This window comes from Aphelocoma coerulescens, chromosome 1A, assembly GCF_041296385.1.
Source record: "Aphelocoma coerulescens isolate FSJ_1873_10779 chromosome 1A, UR_Acoe_1.0, whole genome shotgun sequence".
Classification (NCBI taxonomy): Eukaryota; Metazoa; Chordata; class Aves; order Passeriformes; family Corvidae; genus Aphelocoma; species Aphelocoma coerulescens.
Genome location: NC_091014.1, coordinates 64183286 through 64208365, shown reverse-complemented (window position 1 = coordinate 64208365; position 25080 = coordinate 64183286). Strand labels below are relative to the sequence as shown.

The window sequence follows — 25080 nt, the reverse complement described above, 5'->3', positions numbered from 1 at the left end:
TCAAAACCCAGGTGGAATGGCTTCAAAGTGACTGAGAGTAGGTTTAGATTTGATATGAGGAAGAAATTATTCCCTGTGAGGGTGGGGAGGCCCTGGCACAGGTTGCCCAGGGAAGCTGTGGCTGCCCCATCCCTGGCAGTGTCCAAGGCCAGGTTGGATGGGGCCCTGAGCAAGCTGGGATAGTGGAAGGTGTCCCTGCTCCTAGCAGTGGGGTTGGAATGAGATGGGCTGTGAGGTCCCTTCCAACCCAAACCATTCTATGATTCTATGATGATGATGATTTTGCAAAGGCAATGACTACAGAAACAGAAACTTTGGGAAAGTGGATATGTATGGGGCATGTCTGGGTGTCACTTTCTGTAAATCTTGAGCAAATCTGCAGACACTGTGTTTGCACATTTTAAAGAGAAACTTGCAGGTTTCAAAACAAGGAAAAGCTAATCTCCAATGGGATTTATTTCCTACACCCCTATAATCAGCATGAAGGTCCACAGGCCACCTGGGTGACTGGAATTTCTTGTGTATGACATTTCTTATGTATGTTTGTATTCTGCACAACCTCAGTTCATGCTAAGCTGGTCATCAGCTGGTCATGAAGGTGGTAACTTGAATTAATTTCCATTCTTCCACTAGCAGTGGAGACTGGTGGAGGAACCAACCATGGAGCAAAGGGTCCAGAAGCGACACCAGTGTCAAAGTGACATGTCATATTCAGGGTAGGCAGGTGGGCTAACCAGCCTCTGGCATGTAAGCAAGTCCATTAGGGATAACGGAAAGGAAAATAAAGAAGATATTTTTTTAATTAACAAAAAAAAAAGTGTTAAGTTGTGTTTCTAAGTTTTGAAAAAATTGCCAGCCAAGAAATCTTTGCTTTTGGAGAACTGAGCAGTTGATGGAGTCCAGAACTTCACCTGATTGACTTATTTGAAAGAGAATGCATTTCCCAACCGGTCCTGCCATGGCAACAGCTTGTGACAGAGTGACAGCTGTGAAAATAGCCAAAGATCAGTAGGGCCCAGGTGCAGGATCAGTGTCCCAGCAGCTGATGAACCTTTGCACAATGTGACTCTCAAGTTCCTCCTCACCAGCAATGTGACAGACTGAGAAAGCAACACGAAGAACTATTGTGTCTACAATGCAAAAAACCAACCAAACAAAAAATTGTAGCTGCACATCTACCTGAAAAGTCATTTTGTGAAGGAAAACCTGTATCAGGGGCAGAGTTCAAGACATATTTTTGCCAGACTTCTGTTCAGTCTCATAAATCCTCCTCTATGTGCTCCCTGTCACAGAAATACCTCAAAAAACGGAACCCAGCTCCTGAGCAAAGATGAGCTAACAGAGTTTAGCTGAAAAAATGAACCACTGTTACTTGTCTTGCCTTGTCCCTTACAAACTTTGATCTCCATGTTTCTTTAAAGGACTCCGGAATCACAGACTAGTGTTGCAGTGGCTTAGGGAATCTTCCTATTTTCCTTGCATTAGAAACACTGAGTACAAGGACAATGTTCAGTCATGACTTTCTTCATTTATTATTTAGGCTTTTGTCTTTAAAAAATTACTCTTAAAACTTATAGAGAGCAAAGATTTCTCCAATGAAGTTTTAGTTTCAAAGAGATCCCACTAAAAAATAAGTGTCAGAGCTAAAAAGCAACACCTGCAGTTGCACTGAGGCAGCTCTAACCATATCAGTCACATGCTCTGTTAATTACTGTCCCACAGTAAAAGTGCCCTTGGCTGATGATGACATCTGCATATTTTGTCTTTCTGTTTCACTGCATTCTCCTCTCCCTCTTTTCATTTTCCATTCCTTATTTCTTTAACCTAAGCTTTTAAAATCTCTTCTTCAAGGAGACAGATTTGAATGAAACATGTGAAACCAAGAGATTGGAGTAAGTTTAAAATTAGGTTACAACAAAGCTTATTATTGATCCTTGTCTTCTGCCTAACAAGGGGAAAACATCCATTTAGTTTATTGAAAACTGTCAATGAATGTAGTGGCAGATGTCATTGAATCCTAGAAATACTTAGATTAGAAGGGGCTCCTGGATGTTTCTAGTCCAAGCTGAGATAAAAATGTTGGGGAATAAGAAACTTTACATAAAGCAAAGAGTTTTCCCAAAATAAAACAATCAGCCTACTTTTAGGCACCTTGCAGTCTATTACAATAGGAGATAGATGACTGAAATGACTTTCTTGTTGAGGCTGTGTATCTGTGTCCCCAGGATTCCTTCAGACCTGGAAGCAATCACACCAGGAGAAAGAACACACTTTCTCAGACAAGACACACTGCCTAGCAGGCAGATCAGCAGGACTGGGTGCGCACAGGGCAGATTTCAGAATCCAGACAAACTTCAGGCTTTCCAAGCCTCAACACCAAACAAGAACATTTTGCAGCCTTCCAGACCTGAGGGGAGTCTACAGGGAAGATGGAGGGAAACTCTTGACCAAGGCCTGGAGTGACAGGACAGGAGGGAGTGGTTCCAATGTGACAGAGGGCAGGGTTAGATTGGATATGAGGAAGAAATTGTTCCCTGTGAGGGTGGGGAGGCCCTGGCACAGGTTGCCCAGAGAAGCTGTGGCTGCCCCATCCCTGGAAGTGTTCAAGGCCAGGTTGGATGGGGCTCTGAGCAAGCTGGGATAGTGGAAGGTGTCCCTGCCCATGGGAGGGGGTGGGAATGAAATGATCTTTAAGATCCCTTCCAATCAGGCGATTCTGTGATTCTATGATTTTTTTTTTTTTTTTTTAATTAAGGGTACCAGCAGCTCTCACCACAGATTGCACCCATCCTCTCTCCAATACCACCTAAGGAAACTCAGACCCCTTAAAATGACAGAAACGCTCTCTGTTCAGAAAACAAAACCTTTTAGGGACTGGTTCTGCTTTGCCTGGGAGCTCTGCCAAGGATTTCAGCTGGAGGAGGAACGAGGCCCTTCGTTTCAGTTCATTAGAGCAGGCACACTGCAGAAACTGCTGGTACATGCTGTGGTCCCAAACCCAGTGGGCTGTGCTTACCTCATCTTTTTCACGTAGGTGAGCTGAGCCAGGATGTTTTCTTTAGTCGTGGGCAGTGTGACAAGAATGGGGCCTCCAAATAAGGTCACTCAGGATGTGTTTAACAACACCGGGTGAAGTCTGTGGCAAAGGCTTCTGCACACACACACACACACAGAGCATCCACTGTACATTCCCTCGGCTCAGTGCGTCAGTATTCCTAGAATAACTGCTGGAGAGGCACTCCACCCTTGTACTTCCAAGGCTGGGGGTGTGATCATCCCAGAGCCACTTGTGACAGTGATTTTAAGAAAGGGGAAGCAGAGGGACAGCCCCCTGATTTCCATGACCTCTTTTGAAGAGATGCAGTGCAAAGGAAATTATTAAGAGCAGAGGTAGTTTCAAATCTGTCAACCCAAACTCCCTTGTGAGTTGAGCAGCAGAGAGCAAGAGGCTTCCTGAGGCCAGCACAGGCACTCAGATGGCACAGAATGCTGCATAAGGGCAAGCCACCCACCTGTTTAAATATAAGTCAATATGCTTTATTAGGCAAGAGTGCTACAGGTGCTCCTACGTGATGAAAGGAACTCCAGCACTGTGAGGGGACGTGTAGTTTTACTCGTAGGAGAATCCTGGAAGGCAAATCCATTTGATTGAATAGAAAACACTTTTTTTTTCTTTAAAATGCAAATTTCTGAGCCTTTCCAAAAGGTAACTGAAAGTCACTTGCAGTAACAAATTTGTCATAAAAAAAGCTTGCCTTTGCCTTGTGAGTCCTCTCCAGACTGAGGGGATAAGCAGTAAAAGAAAGCAGCACAAGGGAATGACATATAGCTGCTGAGAGTTTTACAGAGTTGAGGTGGTAAGTTTGGATCAGAAAATGACCTAAAGCTGAAACTCAAAGCAGTCAAAATGGGGGAAAGTCAGACCCCAATCTGCTCCTATGACCCTCAGTTCCTTCTCTGTACAGTTCTGGGTATAATTTGCAATTAAATGATGATACCAGGGAGGCCTGAATGTCACCCGTGTTCCAGCTGAGGTACCTTGCCCAGGTGAGTGCCCAGAATTCCTGGCTTATCCTGAGTTGAGCTGCCTCTGGAGCAAGGAGCAGGAGGCAGCAGGAGCAGGCCTGGGACAAAGGCATGGCAGGGAGGGAGGGGAATGAGACTCACTAAGGGCTGGAGCATCAATCACAGAATCACAGAATGATTTGGGTCGAAAGGGACCAGGAAAATCATCTTGTTTCAACCCCCTGCCATGGGCAGGGACACTTCCCCCCTAGACCAGCTTGCTCAATGATTATTTCAAATAAATTTCATCCTGAAGGCTGGGGTCTGTCTTATCCATCTTCTCCTCTCAGCTTTTGCTCTGGAGTGAGGATTTCCTCACTTTACCTTGGTTCCTGACATTCACCATAGGTGGTAGCTCCTCCAGGCTGTCTCCCAGCTCCCTTTCCAGGATATGTCTAAGGAAAGTTCTGCACCTTACTGTGGCACCTGACACTAGCTGGGTAGCATCCCTGCAGTGGGAAGTGGAAAAATGTGGCAATGTGAAATGGTTTTGATCTTTAAATTCAGTTCCATTTTTTCCTTTTTTTTGTCCCTACAACAAGCAATTTCTGTTAATTATCAGCAATTTCTTAGCTGAGAACTGAGAGAAGCCATCTTAATTCATCAAACACTACAGAGCAATATAGAAATCTGAAAAATCAATACAATTCATCAAACATTACAGAGCAATATAGAAATCTGAAAAATCAATACCAACTCCTGTGGTAAAAGTTGCAGAAATACTGTTCTTGCTGATGCATCAGCATAATATGCAAGACAAGAAATGTTGTCATCACTTGTATTATAACAGACTTGGCTGAAGGAGTAAAGCAGCTTTTCATACACCTGGCTACCCCATCAACAGCTGAATGGGTAGAGAATAAGTGAAATACACACAGAAGGAATAAATGGATCAGCCTGAAATAAAAAAAACCATGGACTGTAAAAAAAAACCAAACAAAAAACCCCCCATAACAAACCACATGCAGTAGGCATTTATAGGTTTAAAACAAAAAAGTCTATGAAAAACCAAAATTTGTATTAACATCCTCACAAGCAGAGACTTAATAAATTCACTTTATCCCAGCAGATTAAACAGAATTTAGGAAAGTCTGGAGTTTTCCTGACTCTGGGGAACTTTAGAAAATGCCAAACAATTTAAGCTTGTAAAAGTAATCTTTGCTTGTCTGACTATTATAAAAAGAGAAACAGATGCTCACAACTGGCATGTGCTTAAATGAGGTTGAATAAATTTTTCAAACATCTTAGAATGTTTTCTGTGCCACCAAGGCACTGGAGAGAGATCAGATCAGTGCATGCTGGCAAGCACAGAAAAATGTCATGGTAAATCTGAAACATCAAACCAGAAAAACTGCAGTCATAAAAGAATGACAGAATATTCCAAGAGGGTACAGTGCCTCTGTGAGACACTTCTGCAACTGCCCTTGAAGTATCAATATCCACATTTCCATAGGAGTCTAATAAGAGGGGCAAAGAAAAAAACAGAACAACCAACCAACCAACCAAAAACCACAAACATTTGTTCTAAGATCAGAGTGAAAAATATGGGTGGATAATTTCAAGAGTAAATAGAGATATCGCTTTAAAAAAAGAGAAGAAAAATTATCCCTCCTTTCCTTCTAAGCTACGCTTTCATTTAAAGCATTTCAGATGTAATAGCCAGTAAAACATCTGAGGCCTGGATTGTCTTTAGTGCAGCCAGCTTTGTCAGCCTGCTCAGTTTAAGATCTGACCCTTATACACTTTGGCTAAAAAGTGCTGTCATTTGCACAGGTGAATATACTCTGACGCAAGTCTCTGGATTTACACAGCTGTGGCAGCAGGATTTGGCAGAGTTTTACTGATTTTAAACAATAAAAAAACCAAAATCAGATCCATTTTTGCAGTGGGTTACAGTTGTATCAATCCATTAATGTTATCAATCCATTTATATGCTGATGGCACAGCTCCACAGCTTGTTAATGAAACTAAGAATTTTTCATGCTGTGTCCATCTAGAGACTGAAACTGAACCTAACACTGCTACAGTTAAAATCCTCAGTTGTCATTAAAGAAATATTCATTTATTGTTTGGTACTTTTGTCAGGTTTATATTAAATTTTGAAAGAAACCTTAACACAGTCTAGTTTTGGAACCTGTCACTGCTGTCATCGATTCCCCCATACACGGTGTCCCATCAGTACAGCATTTTCATGTAATAAATGGAACCACCTGCTTTTTAAATCAGAAAATTTGCTTGTAAAGACCCAGAACATTGGCAGGACACCTGAGAAGCAGGTCTTGTACCTTAGAACATTTTTTACAAACTGCCATCCAGATGTGCAATGCAGGAGCAAACATCCAGCTTTTAAGTGTTTTACATGTTATTTTCAGCTGGTTTTGGCCAATTTTAGATTATTTATGGGACTCAGAAGGAAACAGGAGAAATAAAAGGGACAGTTTATTTGAAGTAGGCTCTGGTCAAATCAAGTACCCTTTGCTTAAATGGAGTGACACAAATATCAGCCCAACAGGGTTGCTGTGGAACTTACAACATAATGAAGGGGGAGTCAGGCTCAGGACAACTTAATATTAACTTTTGGTATATTTGCAACAAAATTTTAGCTGTATTTGATGTTTCTACTAAATCAGAATGCAGCTTGGAAACAGTGAGGGGAGGTGGGAGTCTGAATAAACACGTCTGGCAAAAAAGAAAGATAATTCAGGTCCGAAGGGTCATTCCCTTCAGTTCAAGTGCAGTAGATTGCCCTTCCTGGATCCAACAGTAGGGGCGTGGGAAGCTTTCAGATGTCAGAGGGTTGTAGATAACATTTGAACATATGATTAGCTTTCGTGAGCTGTCTTTAGAAACCTTACATTTTTCCCCCACACACCTTAGCCAGAGATCCTTCCCTTGAGGTTTCGGGACACTTAAAATGTTGCTTTGCCAAAAATCAAGGATGTGGAGAAGGTTTTCCTGTGTGATGTCATGTTGCTGCCCTTTATAAGCCTCTGCAGAGAAGGGATCCTGTCTGAGGATTCACACTCCAGGGACGAGGGCAGGCGAGGAGCAGACGCTGACCCACCATGGAGCGGCGAGCCATTCCCCAGGGCATTCCCTGCAGCTCCCTGCTCCTGCTGCTCTGCAGCCTGAAGGCTTCCCTCGCCTTTCCCAACTCCTCTCCACTGCTGAGTCCCAGCTGGGGGAACGGAGACCACCTGATGCACCTCTACACTGACACAGAGAGGAGCAGCTTCCACCTCCAAATCAACGCTGATGGCTATGTCGATGGCGCTCCTCACCAAACCATCTACAGTAAGTGGCTTTCTATGGACCTCCATGGGAGTAGGGGAGGGACAACGAGATGTTTTACTTCCTCACCACCTATAGAAAATCCCCTTTTCTCATTAGGCAGGCAGGCAGAGGAGCAGAGCCATGGGATGGAAAATACACATCATTATAAGTCTCCTTTTGTTTAACAAATAAAGTCGCTCCAAAGAAATCTAGTGGATGGGGAATTTCATTCCTTGCCTAGGACAACTAAAGTCCTATGGTTCCTGTAATACTCTGCAAGGAAAAACCACCTGAATTATCCTTCACTTCATGATTTTGCCCCCAGTTTCTGGTGGAAGTTCCTATTAGAGGTTGGTAATGACATCCCCCAAATAGCCACTTCCCACTGATGGTGCTACCAAAGGAACTGCACTGAGGGAACTCGCCAGAGCAATGCTGGAAAACTGATGGCACCCATAAAATCTGTATTTTGGGGTAGAGGGCTGAAAACTACTAAAACTTAAGTTTCAATGTGCACAGAACACGGGCATGCAAAGGTCAGTTAAAAAAGGAAAAACTATGAAAGACCAGACCGGCATAAAAGAAGTGTTGAGCCTTTGGGGCTCACGAGAAGAAACTATGCCCTACTATCACTAAAAGGATCTCAAATTGTGTCTTCAAAGTTTATTTTATTGTATATTTTATTATTCTATTTAAACAGAGAATAGTTTATTCTTCTTCCTTTGCTAAATACTTGGCCCAAACTCTTTAGTTAGGAGACAAATGTGGGGGGTTTTAAGACTTAGGGTTCTTTTATAGCATTTTAAAAGTACTTCTCTCTTAGCAGCACTCAAATCAGAAGTAGCTATGGGTCATAAAATCAAGTTGCTGTTGCTATTATTATTATTACTATTATTTTTACACCTATTTTATACACTCAGTTAAAAATCTAAGCCTAGGTAATGAAGCTTTTACATAAGTAAATAAAGATGTTTTTCGAAGTTATAATTTAATTAATGAGGAAAAAGGATCATTATTCTGCTATTTTTTAAGGAATTGATAATGAAACACTCACAGAAATGCTGGCACTGTCTTGTTATTCTTCCTACATATTTAAAGATTTTATAAAATTCATTTTAGGTATGTTGGTCAAGAACCAGTGTGGGATTTTAGAGAACAACAGACAGCAAAATACCACATTTTCCCATATCTGCCATAAAACAAGTACAGCAGGACTTGGAATGGAGCAGGAAATATGGAAATCAGACAACAAAAGGGCTATTTAGAGGGAAGGTGACTGATTCTGGTGGCCACTGAGCCACCAGACAATAGGAAGTGCCAAGTTCTGCACCAGGGTAGTATGGTCTGGGTGTGCACAGATCTCCTGGGTGGGACAAGACAACAGGCACTGAGTCAAATGCAAGGAGCAGGTCAAGGAAAGTTGTTATTCCCACTTTACCTGGCATCAGTGACATTGCTCTTGGAGCACTACAGCAACCCCAGTTCAAGTTAGTTGAGGGGAAGGTGGAGCTGGTCTGGCAGAGGGCTTTCAGGGGGCCTTGATCATGATCTGTTGTGGTTTTAGTCCAGCAAAAGGGATGTCAAGGGCAATGTAATGACAGAATCACAGACTGGTTGAGGCTGGAAGGCACCACAGGGGGTCACCTGGTGCCACCTTCCTGCTCCAGCAGGGCCATCCCAGAGCACAGGGCACAGGATTGTGTCCAGATGGCTCTGGAATATGCCCAGTGAGGGAGACTGCACAGCCTCTCTGGATAATCTGTTCAGGGCTCGGTCACTGCACAGGACAGTTCTGCCTCCTGCCCAGGGGGAACTTCCTGGGCATCAGCTCCTCCCCATTCCTCTTGTGCCACTGCTGGGCACCACTGAAAAAATACCACAGGGCAGTAACAAAGATGAGTGGGACAAACTCCCCCTGGACGTGGGCAATGGCAGAACTTTGGGCAACGTCCTCAGACCACGATTTGGGACTTCAGAGGGAAAAAAAGTAGTATTTGGGAGGTTAGTGCCACATTGGAACAGGGCACCCAGAGAGGTGCTCTTTATCCTGGGAGTTTTCCAAAGCCACAGCGAACCTGATTTAGGGTGGCCAACAGTCCCAGATCACGTGGAGGTTGGTTTGGACCCCTGGAGGTCACTTCCAGCCAGACCATCCGTGGATCTGTAAATGCAGTGTTGAACTGGATCTTGGATTTGTTGTTTTTGTTGTTCTGAACAGGTGCCCTAATGATCAAGTCTGAGGGTGCTGGCTCAGTTATAATCACTGGTGTGAAGAGTGGACGCTACCTGTGTATGGACATGAAAGGAAGCATATTTGGCTCGGTGAGTGACCTTTCCTAAGCCCTGAGGCTGAATGGCCAGTGCATTCTGCCGCTGTGGTGCCCATTTCCCCAGCCAGGGCAAACCTGGGTAGCTGCAGGTGGAGAGGAAATATAAGAGAGGATCTGACACTTAGCTCCTTTGATTGTATTAAGTTGTAGAGCTGACAAAAGTCATCTGAGGTCCTGCATGGGTAAATGAGGACAAAATGAGATCCAGTGAGGGACCAATCTGTAGAACAGAGTTGTGGGTTGGGACCATCTGGGAGAAACCAGGGTTTATCATTAGAATTCCTTTGCTGAAAGCATGGACATGCAACTCCAATCTACATTTGAGTCAGATACAGACTTGGGAGATTAGAAAAACACCTGCTGCAAGATCTCATCCCTCTTTCCCTCTTTAACCAGTGTTTGTAATTCACCAGACCCCTCTGCTAACAGGTGCCCTATTTTTTCCCCTCAGCACTACTTCAGCCAAGAGGACTGTGTGTTCAACCACAGGACACTGGAAAACGGGTACGACGTGTACCAATCCCCCAAACACCACTTCCTGGTGAGCTTAGGCAGAGTTAAACAAGCCTTCTCCCCTGGTATGAACCTACCACCATACTCCCAGTTTTTGTCCAGGAGGAATGAGATCCCTCTGTTCCGATTCAACACCCCTGAGCCCCACAGAAACACCAGAAGCGTAGATGTTGATCCAGTAGATCCTCACCAGATCCTGCTCCCGCAGAGGAAGACCCCAGTGTTTGGCTCCCAGATGCAGCAGCCAGCAGACTTTCCCCACATGCCCAGGGAGCCCATGAGGATCAACCAGAATGATGTGGTGAACCCTGATGATCCCCACGCTATGATGGAGGCCAGGAGGTACCCAAGCCCCCGCTTCTACATCACGAGATAACTGCGGCCCCCGCACTCGCCAGGTGAAGACAGGGGCAAAAGGAGCTCACACACAGCCTGAATGACAAAGTGGCCCTTAGAAACCTGGGAGACATTGGAAAAAGTTCCTTAGCTTCAAATCTTGTTTTGTCAGTAAACTACCATCTGTAAGTACAAGTTGGATTTTTTCAGCTGGGACCCTACTGGAAAGAAGATCCATTTTGAAAAGAATCGTTTTAGGGTCTGAATCACCTTAAGTTTGCATTAATGAGGAAAACAAAAAAAAAAAAAAAGAAATCCCTTGTATGAAATGGGAAACTGATGTTATGTTACTGATGTAGAGACCTGGAGCATCTGAGATTCCAGCAGAGACAGGGAAGCCTCTTTCTAGAACCATCCGGTCCAAGCACAGCAGACAAACTGCCAGGTGGTGTGTCATTTTATTATATAAAAATTACCATATATGTCATGTATCCAGTATCTGAAGGGGTTTCAAGGAAGCTGGAGAGGGGCTCTTCATCAGAAACTGCAGAGACAGGACAAGGGGAATGGCTTCACACTGACAAGGAGTAGGTTTAGATTTGGTATCAGGAAGAAGTTCTTCCCTGTGAGGGTAGGGAGGCCCTGGCACAGGTTGCCCAGAGAAGCTGTGGCTGCCCCATCCCTGGAAGTGTTCAAGGCCAGGCTGGATGGGGCTCTGAGCAAGCTGGGATAGTGGAAGGTGTCCCTGCCCATGGCAGGGGGTGGGAGTGGATGAGCCTCAAGTTCCCTTCCAACCCATCCTGTGATTCTTTAGTTTTAGCTTTTAAGTTGGAGCTTCATTCTCTCTTCACCCGTAAGAGTCAAAAAAAGGTCACTCTGCTGTACTAGGAGCAGCAGACATGGAAAACGAGGAACTGACAGGAAAACAGGACAGGATTAAAGGGTTCTATGGAAAAAAAACAATTTCTGACACTGAATCCAAGCTGAGGTTTTGAAAAAAAAGAGGAGAGTCTCACTCTCTCTCAAGTGCTTCTCTATCACAGTTCTACATTTACTAAATCCTAGCATCCCAATATGGAAATAAAGATCATTAGTTTTGCAGATTTCCAACCCAGAGAGAAATACCAGGATTAATAATAATCAATACTGTGTTAAAGGAATGGTTTGTTTTGCATAATACTGAACTCTACAGGGGGAAAAATCAAAAAATTATCTTTTATAAGTATCAAACTATTAATATTTGGACTATAATGAAGACTCTTGTCTAATGAGTGAAAATAAGGTTTGTGTTTAGAAATGTGTTTAGATCCAATTAGCATCCATGTTTGTATTCAGTTCTGAGCAGGTATCAGATGCTTTATACTTGTGGGAGTGAAATTACTGTTAATCAGGTGATCTCTAATGGTGACAAAACCTTTTCCCTAGATTGCTTTATGCTTTGGGTAAGTTCACTTTGAAAAAGCTATTCTTGACAAACTCTGCAGAAATCAGGTGCAAGGCACTGATGAGCAGCACAAAAATCCAGTGTGTCAGAGATTTGAGATTTTTATTTTGTGGGGGTTTTTTTGCGTGTCAAGACACAGATCCTTCTGCTCTGTATTCAGAGTATTTATCAGCCTGACAACAACTTGAAGTGGTACACTGCTCCTCAGTGTGCTCATAGCAACATACAAAAAACATTAGGTTGGTTGCTGTTCTTTTTTTCGAAGTAGTTCACTGAAGCCACTGGAGTTACATCAGTGCAACAAAATCAAAGTAAGACTCCCTCTGTGCTTCTTGCTTTCATTTAATTTTTTCTGTATTTAGCACAGCAGCAGGACTTCAGACAGCTTTTAAAATAATCTTTTTTCCCCCACATATGTATATATACACAGTATCTCTTCATCTACCACATCTAACTCATGTTGGAAAAAGCCATAGGTCCTGATTCTGCTCTTAGAACAGTTTTCCTACATGGAGAGACTCCTAATTAGTATAAATACTTAGAAGCACAGGACAAGCCAAATGATCAGGATTAGTCCAAGAGTTCCATCTCTTGGAATTTGTTTCTCTAAACTCATCGTGGTTTTGATTAATTTCTGAAGGAAAGGAGTGATTCTAAGGAATTAAGGGAATTGCAGGCAGGCAGACAGTTGTGTTTTTTCTTGCTTATTCAAAATACAGCAAGACTTTTTAACTTGCTGTCTATACAGTGGAGAGGTCTGATTTTATTTATGTTCTAGTTTGATGACTTTACTACTATACCATTATTCTTGGCTTTTGATCCTTGAGAACTCTGGACTTCAAGTACACCAGCAAAGTTTGCATTTTGCATTAATTGTTGGAAACTCCACAGAGCTCCTCTCTAGGACTCTGAGGCAACTGCCTTACAACAACTGGAATCCTTAAAAGCTCTGTCCACATTAAATTTTGATGGGAAATGTTGGTGGGGTTAAATCTACAGACCATCTCTATATTCCTACATTAGAACAAAGTAAGTAGGGTTACTCACTCTATAAGTAGCCAGGGGATAAGTAAGCTAAGACTGAATACAGGGTGGATTTTCCATCAAAAAACCTTATTTGTAACTATAGGCAACTGTATCAAAACTTCAATGAATTTATTCTTCAATGAAGATGCTGGCAATCACCAGCTAGTAAGAAAGCATTACTTATTTATGTCACGATATTTATTTATTTATTTGAGTGGGTCTTAAATCCCGCAGAATATTTATAAGTATTTATAATAATGTATTATAGACACTATTTCCTTTTATAAAAGTACCAATAAACTTTTCCATTCTCTCCAAATGGTGGATTCTGCATTCTCTGTTCAAGCTCCCCCTTCCAGAAGTACTTGAGTGATGGTAAACAAATCGTAACAGCAGTGGCGGAAAATGTTTGTGTGCTGCTGTCCCCTGTGACTTCCAGCCTCACAGGTTTCAGCTTCCTGGGTGTTTCATGCACTCCAGATATAAAAGTTCTGTGAAAGATGATGAGAAAAATGGTGTCTTAGTAGGTCTAGACTGACCATGAAGGGATTTTCACCTCTACTGGGAAATGTCTTTTACAAACAATGGAAACACACTGGTCTGTCAGTTCAGCCCTGCTGGGAATTATTTGTGATCCCGGCACAAAGAACTCGGGATAAAAGATACTTAGTAAATTAAAAGTCTCTGTAGGGAGGGATCCAAGCAGGGCCCAGGCTCTGCTCCGGGGGGCCCAGCGATGGCACCAGAGGAATGGGCAGGATCTGATCCCAGGAAGATCCCCCTGGACAGGAGGCAGAACCTCTGTCCTGTGCAATGACTGAGCCTTGAACAGATTGTCCAGAGAGGGAGTCTCCTCACTGGGGATATTCCAGAATTGTCTGGACACAATCCTGTGCCCTGTGCTCTGGGATGGCCCTGCTGAGCAGGGAGGTGGCACCAGATGAGCCACTGTCAGGGTCCAGCCAGACCCACTCTGTGAAGACTCAAGCAGTTGTAAGATTGAAAGTTCATCATTTCCTCCTCTGCATGCTATTCTGCCCCACATAGTTATTGATGATGCCTTCTCACTAATATTTCCACATTTCTGTAATTTTATTCGAAGTCATTACAAAAAATTGCCCCCTGAGGGACTTAACTAGCAGCTTTACTCCAGCACAGTGCTTGACCTTGGACATTACTACTTCTATGCCCACTAATTCCTTGCATACCTACTTCACCCTTTTTTTTTCTCCTAAACAACATTTATCTTTTCCAGCTGAGCTGATTGTTTCATTGTGGCATTAAGCATTCAATTAAAATTCAGCTAGATTGTATTTCATTTTTTCCTTGCCTATACATCACCTCATCAAAGAACTACCCAGTTAATCTGGAGTGAACTACTTATGGTAAAAATTCATTTAACTAGATTCCAGGTTTCATTTACCTCTCTTACCTGTAATTACTTTCTCTTTCAGAATTTGTTGCATTAACTTTTGGAGAACTAGAATTAAGTTGTGTGATTCTTGAGACTGTGCTGTGCAGGGCCAGGAGCTGGACTCGGTGATTCCTGTGGGTCCCTTCCAACTCAGGACATTCCATGATTCTAGAACTAATTTTGTGATTCCTGCCCTTCTGAAATCAAACCTCCTTTTTTCACCTCAAATTTAAATTCGGTAAATTCACTTTTCAATGGCAAGCTCTTCCAAAATACATTCAGGACTTCCTACAGTCAAGTCTGGTGCAGCACCCTGCTCCCATTCAGCTATGGCTGGATGACCTAACAGGGCATCAGAAGGAAAGAGTATTACGCTCAGTTATGCCCCCAAAGGAGTTCTGCCTGGACCTCAGGTGCATTCCTTTGGTGACCAGTAACAGCCTGCTCAAGATTTCAGGGTTTTATCCCAGTACCCTCCTGTGCCATACCCTCTGTGCCTTTGGGAGCCCTGCTGCCAGCCTCTGGCATTCAGGTAAGCAATCCATTGCCACACGGGGTCCCTGCAGCCCAGGAAGCCCAGAGCTGTTTGCAGGTGACACCAGAACTGTCTGTCACACAGGACACCCTCCTGAATGGCACTGGAGTCACCACACACACACACACACACACATCCCCCGCAGTGGCTCTGCCATACCCATGGATGCCAGAAAAGCAGCTCACAAATCACTGTGCAGTTCATTCGTGCCCATGAAGCTGCCATTTGCCTGGGATTACAAAGATCCAAAAACCTCAGGCTCACAGCCAAAGCCCTCAAAAGCAGGACATATCTGGGGGAAATCTGACATACTTTAAGTCTGTGCATGTGGGCTGTGGATCTGAGGCAGCCAAAAGCTTGGGTAGAGAACGCATCTGATTTAAATTCTGTTCTAAATGAGACCAAAAAAAAAAAGGAAAAAAAGAAAAAAAAGGGAAAAACCCCCTCCTATTGCAAAGGCAGGGCTATGTCTGGAAAACATTCTTCAACAGAGAACTGTGGAAATAGAGACAATATCTTTGTTTTAGAGGAGGGAAACTGTGGTACTACCAGAGCTCTCTACCCAATGGCTGCTCGAGGAGAGGCAGACCTGTGAGGAGATGATGTTGGTGGAGTCAGCAACCATTGCCTCTACTGAGTAATCCATCAAATATTTATGTTCTGTTACTATTCCTAACAGACCCATCTATTGCTGCAGCTCTCCATTCCCATGATCCCAATAAACTGTACAGATTTACTGTACAAATGCACAAGAGTCACTTGACCAAAAAAATATTTAGTCTCAATGTTGATGTAAAAACTTAGAAAGAGGAGTTCTATACATAGACCTAAAGAAAACAGCTTTTAGAATTAGCTTCAGAAGCTTCCAAAATTAGTGACTTTTTAATGCAGAGGGAACCTGACATCTGACATAACAAAGGAGAAATAACAAGTGCAACTATTTTACAGCAGGCTACGGCCAGGTTGTTGTCCTGTCTCCAGCAACATCAAGAGCAGATACTGAGGGAAAAAGCACATCTAGGGAACTGCACCACAATCTTGACTGCTTGTACTCCCTTGGCCACTAGCAGATGTGTTTGCAGCATTTTAGTGTGTTTTACAAAGTCTGAATTGGGAGATTCTGATGCATTTTCTCTGAAAAATGTGACTTCATTAAGTTAGGAGCTGTTTAGAAAACCTGACTGGTTTCACCCTTTGGTATTCTTCCTTCACCACTGTACCATCTGCTTGCCCTGTGTGAGAGTTACAAGAGGAAAGAATTTGGTAACAGTAAGTTGAAGAAAACAATCACACAGGTTTTTTAGGCTGGGTCTAAATTTTAACAACCTATACATACAAAAAAAAAGAAGGTACAGCATATTATAGAGGAAGAGTCAAAAATTCCTCTGGGAATAGTGTTACCCAAGCAGTGGCAAAGCACTTAACAAAGAAGTAGATGCTCTCCTAAGTTATGGCATCATCAGCAAGAACAAAATATTAATTACCTCCTTGAGAGCAGGCAAGAAAGCAAAAGAAGCCTTTTAAAGTGAGAAGCACCCCAATCACTAGTGTGTTTTGAAATATGTGACAAACTGACAGACTGAGGGAGAAAAATGTGTCACTTCTCCACTCATCCTCCCTCATTTTCAACTCCATTAGCCTGGCTCCAAGAAGAATTGATGGAATGACTGGCAAAATTCAGGACATGGCAATTCCAGGGGAGTTTCAGCTGTTTAAAGCACTGACAGGAGAATTCCCTGCTATGTTAGTGGCCTGCCTGAAATAAACTGGCACTACCAGGGACAGGCAAATTCAGAATGAACTCCTGCCCCACTCTCCTACCATTAACTCTGTTAGAAGTCATAATTAAAGCTTTTCTATCTTCATTGGCTCTGACCATCAATTTAGTATTGAGGAGTCTTCTAGGAAAGAGCTTGAGGAGTCCATGCAAAAGTCCATATATTCCCATTTTAGTTTCCTGTGAAAACTTATTTCCTTCAGTATACTGAGAAAGAATTATTTTATTACTGAAAAAGAGCTATGGACACTTTTAAACAACATCAGCCCTAAGAGTCTTTCTCACAGTAAAAGGCCAGCCTGGGGTTTTTCAGGAAGAAAAAAAGAGGAAGTTATGTGATCTGAACAAAGCTTCACAGGGGAATATTAAGAAAGATTTTTACCTCAAAAGAAATACAGATGAAATGGGAGTTCTATTCAGGAGCCTTTAATTTTTAATTTTTTTTTAAACAGGCTTAAAATACGCAAATGAAGAAAAAAACCCATGAATCTTATAAATAACAGAAACCAGATAAACTCACACTGTAACACCACAAACACCCCAGTGGGGAAAGAATGCAGTATTAACACCAGCAATCACCAAACAATCAAACTTGCCTCATTCTAGGCAAAAATATTCATAGAATCAAGTGCATGACTGCAGCTGACAGAAGGATTCCAGCCAGGTACAACTCACCCCAGAAAGGAAATTCCTTTTCCAGAAAAGAGACCATTACTACGTGCACATGAGGTTCCTCATCCTGCTCACAGCTTAAAAATAAATACTCTTGTGTTTGTGTGCAGCACTCTTCAACAGAGATCTTGACAACCTGAACAGTTTCTTAGGAAATACTCCTGGCGAGGTAGGTTTATCATCATTCCCACTTTACAAATGGAAAGGAGACTTGCCCAGAGTCTCACAGATAATCAGTGTCAGAGTCACATCCCCTGGCTCTGCACCAAACGTTTCCCACTGGGCAATGCTCCTTCCTAGGTTCTACTATTGCATTCAAAAATTTATTTTAAGACAACATGTATGTTTCATATTACAATATAGCATTTTGTAATAAAACAAGAATACAGTATAGCTCAGCTTTTGAGGTACCACTCCCCTCCCCAAACCTTTCACTTGGAGGTAACCAAAATCATTATGGAGTAATGCAAAGGAGTTGTTTGAAGTATGTGCTGTAGGAGCAGATATGCAAGTGACTGGAAGTATTATGTTTCTGAGAACAGAGAATATTTGTTTTATTTTGCTACTGCCAACTTATACTGGGCACTAGGACCATGTAAATTGTGTTTTTTAAGATAGCAAGCAGTTGCATGTCTCCCTTTTTGCAGTTTAGTGTCAGCAATTCCAGTCAATCCCAGTATTTACTACAGATACTTTTCCCAAGCTTAGCAAAATGGTGATCTAAACCCATTTTCCCCCCACAAAGACTCTTAAAACACTTTTGAAGCTACACATTCAGCTCCCACATCCACTAAGTGAGAGTCTTGGTTAAGACAGACACATGTGATTTCAGGTTTTAACAAATTCCCGTTTCCAAGTTTTATAATGAAATGACTGACTCCTGTATTGGGACTGACAGAAGACAGCTGGGACTTGGTTAAATTTGCTGGTAAGGTACAGTTGAGATCTGAAACAAAATAGCCAATCCAGTTCCTCATGTAGGCTCCATGACTCACCACCAAAATATTGGCATCTAATACCGTGGAAGATCCACCGCCCTCAGAGCTCGGTTCTGCCTCACTGCAGTGGTTTGTCCAAGGGAAAACAAACTGTTCTCCAGATGTTCCTGAGCTCCTGCCTGGTGCACCAGGCTTGCTGTGCTCCTTCTGCTCCAACTCAACAGCCAGCTGGCACAGAAATTCAAAAAATTGCCTCGCACGCTCTCTCACCTGCAGGGAAAGGCCAGAGGGAATGTTGTGAAGAATGAAAAGATCACCGTGAAGCAAGCAAAGATTTTGCCTTTCAGAAACCTGACACGTAACTACTTCAGTTAAAAGACAAAGATTTCTCAGACAAGGCTCAGAAGCCAATGTAAGCTACTGACTGCTGTGCAAACTCCTCAGCCCTCCAGAGAGCAATTGCTATCATCCTCCTGTGAGCCAGAGCTTCATGAGGAGTCAGTCTCAAAATCAGTATTTTAGTTATAAAGAGATTCTGCACTTGGCAGCCACTGTTACCAGACCAAGCAGTGTTTTTTAGCTTAGAAAATATCTCTGGTTGGGCTGAGCTCTCAGTAGAAAGCTCCCAATAGCTGCAATTGCACTGATAAAAAAGCCTAGAAAGCAGGGCATAAATAAATAAAGAAATAAATAAATACCATACTTCATCCAGTGTTTCTCCTCCAGAAGGTGTGAATGAAGGACATTGCTCTCCAGCATCCTTTGCCATAGCCTTGAGGTCAGCCAAAGGCCTTCCTTCTGCAACACCGTATTTCTGTAAGGGAAAACCGGGGTTTGGCAGGATGTGTCAGGTCTCCTGTGCCCCTTCCAGAGGGTGCAAACAGCTCTTCACAGCTTTGTTTTCTTGCATTCTCAAGGCTTAGCTACCTTTTACATTTTATTCCAGTTTTGGGTGAGGAAGTATCTTTATACATATCCTTTTAAACAGCAGAGATATAGATATAGATATAGATATAGATATAGATATAGATATAGATACATATAGATATAGATAAGATAGATATAGATATAGATATAGATATAGATATAGATATAGATATAGATATAGATATAGATATAGATATATAGATACAGATATATGCTGGGTAGACAAATACATTAAAAGCAACATCTCATTTAAAGCATGGACATTCACGACATGACCTTCAGCCTGATCTTCGCCTGGAGATTTTTTTTCCACTGACACTCATTCCCAGCATACAAAATTCAAGTGTCTTTGTGACTGAGGTCACAGTGCAAGTGCTTCTGTACTGTCATGGTTTAGCATAGTTCGGGTTTTTAGTTAAAGAGGGCTCCAGCCACGGAAGTAATTCTCTTGCAGAGAGGTGCTTACAGCTTCCTCTATGACCCGACAGAACCAATCAACTGGCTAGTTTGAATACTGGCAACTTTTTTAAGCCACTTCAGAAGCTTGACACACCTCTGTGATCCACATTTAGGAGCGAACAAACCCCGGGAAAGCTCTCTTGCTTCCAGCTTTTGGACAGGTAACTGAGGGCCCACGGCGCGGCCAGCGGGGCCGGGCTGGACCCTGCTCGGCGCGGCCCGGTTGGGGCAGCCGCGACGCGGCTTGGCTGAGATCTCAGCCGCTTCTGCTCGCTGGACACCCGGCGCAGCCCCCTCAGTGCGGGCCGGGTCGGCCAGGAGACAGCCACCCTGGGGCCGAGTCGCCTTGTTCCATCTGTGGCCCTGCTCCGTGAGGGCCGGTCGCCTGCCCTGCTCCCTGCTAGGCCGGCCCTCGCCCTCTGAGGCCGCTGCCCGGCAAAGATCATGTGACCAACAGCGATAAGCGAATTCCAGCTGCAAGGCCCGGGTGAGATTAACCCTTTTAGTGCTGTAAGATTCTCCAGAACAGATGAAGCCTGCAGACATCAATCCTCTCCTGAGTCAGAGGAAGAGGAAAGGTGGAGGCACGTGAAGAAAACACCATAAAGACACCAGAGTCAGTGAAGAAGAAAGAGCTGAAACCCCAAGAGAGGAGAAAGAGGAGATGCTTCAAGCCTAGAAGCTGAAATTCTGTTGTAAAGCTATGGTGATGGACTATGATACATCAGAGTACCCGTTGCAATTTCATGAAAGCATGGGGGGTGGAGCACTCAAACTGCAATTGTGAGCAAAAGTACCTGTGCTGAAATAAGCAAATGTTGAAGTAGCTGTGATTTGATGAGAAGCTTGAACAGAGAGAGATCAAAGTGATGAAGACCCTTGCTCCCAGGGGAGGAGGAGGGCCTCTGTTCCTGGAGCTGAAGATGCTCCCAGAGATAGATGAAGAGAACCTTTGTTTTTGAACAGCTCAACCTTAAAATGGTACCCCATTATCTCAAGATTGAACCCTCAAAAGCAGTTGTGGGGAAAGCTGTAAGTCGAGGGAAGGGACTTTCATATGCAAGCAGAAAACCATCCCGGGCGGCTGTCTCGTTGTGATACTGAAGCCATGAGAGAACTTCTTGTGGAAATGTCTCCATAGCATGAGCAAGAGAGACTCCTCTCCCTAAGTGAACTGAGAAAGGTTATTATAGAGGTGATAAACTGACTGAAAATCTCAAGGGTTGTCTTTTTACATTGTCAGTGGGAGAAGGGAGAAAGGTGGGGGGGTGAAGTGTTCTGAAGGTTTAGTCTGACTTTTTTCTTTCTTTTATGTCTGTTAATAAACTTCTTTATATTCTTTTAAGTTTTGTGCCTGCTTTGCTTTCTCCCAATTCTTATCTCACAGAAGGAAAATAAGTGAGTAATGGATATTTTGAACCAAACCATTACATGTACAAAAGCCCTTCACATGAGGATAAACGCCATTTACTCTTTGCTCTTTCTTTCAGAAAGGCTACAGGGAATTATTTTTCACATGTTAGAAACTAGTATTTTCTCTAAAGACCTGTGAAGTCTCCACAAAAGAGGATGGATCCATTTTCAATACAGAAGTTTTGAAAAAGACATAAAAAAAAGGAAACAAAACCACAAAAGTACCCTCCTCATTGAAAGTAAATAATAAGGTCTTGCTGATTTCAGGGGAAGAACTGGAATTTTTGAGAGAAAAAACATCCAAACAGGAAATGCTATAATCACATGCTGCTCTTTAAAGACTAAATCTTACCTTATTTAAATTTAAATTTATTGTCCCTGATGTGAACAGTTCAGTTTTCAGTGATTAAAAATACATGACATAGTGTTCTCCACTGTTCTGAGATACTCATCAGCAGTAAGTTACATTTTCAAATTGTTCAATATTTGATAACAAATTCTTTTGGCACTTACTCTCTCTCGCAGTCTTGCATCGTACTTGATTTCCACATCTTTGCAAAACCTGTTTTTCCCTAGAATGGCAGCAGCAGTCTAAAAAGTGAATATACAGTCACATCAACTGGACAGAACATAGACACACCACCTTATACCACCACAGCCAAGGTGAATCCCATCAGCAGCATCCAACAACCCAGACCAACAAAATGGAAAGCTTTTCAGCTACCAATCTCTCAGAATTGGATAGATGGCCCAGGCCAGGCCACAAAATTAGAAAACCTCCAATCTCTTGGCAGTTCCTTCCCAATTTAAAGTCCGGAACAGCTGAAAACACAGCACCCATGAGGGGTGGGCAGCAGGGTTTGCTGGGATAAGAGCAACATCTTCTCTTGAGTAGAACACAGAGCAATCATGTCCACACTTTCTTCACGTGTAGTACATGGGCCAGACTCACAGCTGTGTTCCACAAAACTGCTCAGTTAATCCAACTGTAAAAACATCTAACACCTGTCTGGCTGCCACAGCCAATCCTCAGGGCTGGAATGGACCTCTGGAGATCACCCAGTCCACACCCCTGCCAAGGCAGGATCACCTGGTGCAGGTGACACAGGAGCGTGTCCGGGCGGGTTTGGAATGTCTCCAGAGGGAGACTCCAGGCCCTCCCTGGGCAGCTGTTCCAGGGCTCTGCGACCCTCCGTGTACAGAAAATCTTCCTCATGTTGAAGTGGAACTTTTTGTCTTTTGGTTTGTGTCCATTGCTCCTCATCCTCTCACTGGGCACTGCTGGAAAGAGCCTGACACCATCCTCTGACACCCCTTGGAGATATTTATATGCATTAATGAGATCCCCCCTCAGTCTTCTCAAGACTAACCTGGCCCAGCTCCCACAGTCCCTCCTCATAAGAGAGATGCTCCAGACCCCTCATCATCTCTGTGACCTCCACTGGGTCCTCTCTGGTAGCTCCTTGTCTTTCTTGGGAACCAGAGGACGGCTGACCTGCTCCTGGTTCTTACATGCACCCAAGCATGAAGGCTGCACTGGCTTCACAGACAGTTTGGGCTGTGCAAACATCCACACCCAATGAATTCAACATTTAAAGAACTCATTTTGAAAATGCTCCTTGGATTCTGGCAGAAATAAGCAGTCTTGTTGTACTATTGGCACATTTAGCACATTGCTTAGGACAAATCTGATGTTGGAACTTCAACCTCCTGTCAAAGAACAATTCAGAAATAAAGAATCCACTTCCTTGTGTATATGCACAGCACAGTTATTTGTATGATTATATGCAGGAATTTCCTCTTTTGCAACAGAACTCATACATTCCTCTCAAGCTGTGAAGTGACAGTGTAGTAACAGGCCCTTCACAGACTTGCAGCTGCCAAGAAAGGGAGTTCTGACCACATGGAAACTTCAGCTTTACACATCTTTGGGAAAGCTTTCCCAACATCTGGATGGCTTGTCAAAAAGAATGACAAAACACACTTCCTGTATGCAAAGGAAAAATTCAGGTCTTTCACATTATGAGAGTGCAAATGCTTCTCATGGAAAAGGCTGCCTCTAATAAAAGAAAAAAAATCCCAAACCAATTCCCATAATACAGGTACACAGCAGTTTTACGAAAGTTAGAAAGCACTCTTAATGTTTTAAAATATCATCACACACATAAAAGAAGTCACTTGGGCAGCTATTCTGCATTTTTAAAATATCCAACTATTTCACTCTTCCCTCCTTGCCTCTTTTGTTTTTTGCTTAAGTTGTGCTGCTACAGCAGTTTCTGGAATTGTGCTGCAAAACTGATGAGCAATGTTGATGGTGTATGTTTTAAGGAAAAAAAAGGAGATCTATACTACTTTTTGTTGATCTGGTTTACAGCACAGCTTCATAGACTTTCAGCAGGACAACACAGCAAAAAGCAAGCAAACAAGAATGGCTTAGGAGTTTCAACCCCCTACATGTCTCCTGAAACCACAGAATCAGTACCAGAAGAGACAATTAAAGATAGGGTCTCCACAGGAGACATGACCTGATCTCTAGCTTTAAAAGTTTTGGTTCCCTAATTTTGAGTATTTCATAATCCTGCACACAAGGTCGCATGTAATCCCACTTAGTAATTAACATTTTTCCTCTTTATTTAATGTATATTGTATATTTACTGCTTCAAGGCAAGAGGTGTGACATCCCTGACAAAATCCAACATCTTTGCACATTTAATGATCCTGGTACTGACTCCACAGCAAAACTTAACCTTGCCTGCATTGGTCTGCATTCCTCAGAAGAACACAGTACACAGCCACAGTGCCTGGGACAGTACAACAATGTCACAGCCAACCTGGTTTGCTTCTTCAGAGAAAAACTCATTTCTCTGCGTGATACCTCAAAGTACCCATTACTCCTTTAGCAAGAACCAATGCACATATAAAATAATGGCAAATCATGGAATCATGGACTGGTTTGGGTTGGAAGGGACCTTAGAGATCACCCAGTTCCAACCCCCTGCCGTGGGCAGGGACACCTTCCACTATCCCAGCTCGCTCAGAGCCCCATCCAACCTGGCCTTGGACACTTCCAGGGATGGGGCAGCTTTTGGCTGTGTCACTGCACTGGTTTTGCATCACCAACAGCAAATAAATGCCAGATTTGGAAGCCAATTGTTGCCTCAAGAAGCACTCACCTGCTTTGCTCGAAGGAGGTCACTTGAAAAGATGTGGGTAAACTTCACATTACTGAGAAATAAACCAGCAGCATCTGCTTGCCTGAAACCAGTTGCAGAGAGTGGCTCATCCACTCCTTGACCTACAAAATAAAAACCCCACAACATTAAGACATGCAGATCTTAGACCATTTAGCAGCTAACCACACGTCAGCAATAAAGAAACTGCCCAGTCATAACAAAATCTTTCTCCCTTACTAAAGCCAAACATTAGGAAAAGTCACTGCTCTTCTGGTCTTCCCCAAACTCAGTCACACAAATTTAATGATAACAAGGAATAAAGTGTAGGAAGACAGAAGGATCATTATCAATGATACTTACATTAATCTATACCTTTGACAAATTTAAACATAAAACAGAGACCTACATTTAATAAATGTGACCATCTTCAGAAGGGTCACAGGTCGGCTTCCTGCAAGAAGTATCTCACAGCTGAAACTTTACAAACAGATTTGTTAAATGCAAATAAGAAAGAGGACAATAGAGCTGAGAGAATGAGATGCAAATACTATCTGTTGTGGTCTCTTCCTCTCCACCTCGCACACTGACAGTAACGCTCATGCAAGCTGGAACAAACCCAGCTGGAAAGCAGCAAACCTCCCAAAAATTGCTTCCAGACAGAAAGTCTGTGAGAGTAACTGGTCACAGAGCTCTAGTGTTCAGAGAATAGTGTTGAGAGAAGCAGCACTTTGGAAATCCAACCTGAGTTGAACAGGTGTGCTCCTGTCACAGCTCAGAGTCTGCAG

The 25080-nt window shown here is 43.0% G+C and overlaps 2 protein-coding genes across 5 annotated transcripts in view; one reads left to right on the top strand and one right to left on the bottom strand.

Annotated features, from left to right (window-relative positions):
* TIGAR (TP53 induced glycolysis regulatory phosphatase) overlaps positions 1-25080 on the bottom strand; it is a 51658-nt gene that overhangs the window by 23754 nt on the left and 2824 nt on the right. Inside the window, exons 3-7 of one of the 4 annotated variants that reach the window (XM_069003232.1) lie at positions 24296-24417; positions 21636-21713; positions 19027-19137; positions 18381-18593; positions 13214-13478 (exon numbers count right to left, since the gene is read on the bottom strand). In XM_069003232.1, coding sequence (XP_068859333.1) covers positions 13455-13478; positions 18381-18593; positions 19027-19137; positions 21636-21713; positions 24296-24417 — 548 coding nt within the window. In that variant the 3' untranslated portion in view covers positions 13214-13454. Of the gene's footprint in view, positions 1-13213; positions 13479-17123; positions 18594-19021; positions 19138-21635; positions 21714-24295; positions 24418-25080 lie in introns of those variants that run through there. The other 3 variants (XR_011147995.1, XM_069003231.1, XM_069003233.1) reach the window with 3 other exon arrangements.
* On the top strand, positions 7131-10557 carry FGF23 (fibroblast growth factor 23). The gene is made up of 3 exons (XM_069003960.1): positions 7131-7359; positions 9557-9660; positions 10120-10557. Exons 1-3 carry the CDS (start codon positions 7131-7133, stop codon positions 10555-10557), a joined length of 771 nt encoding a protein of 256 aa, XP_068860061.1.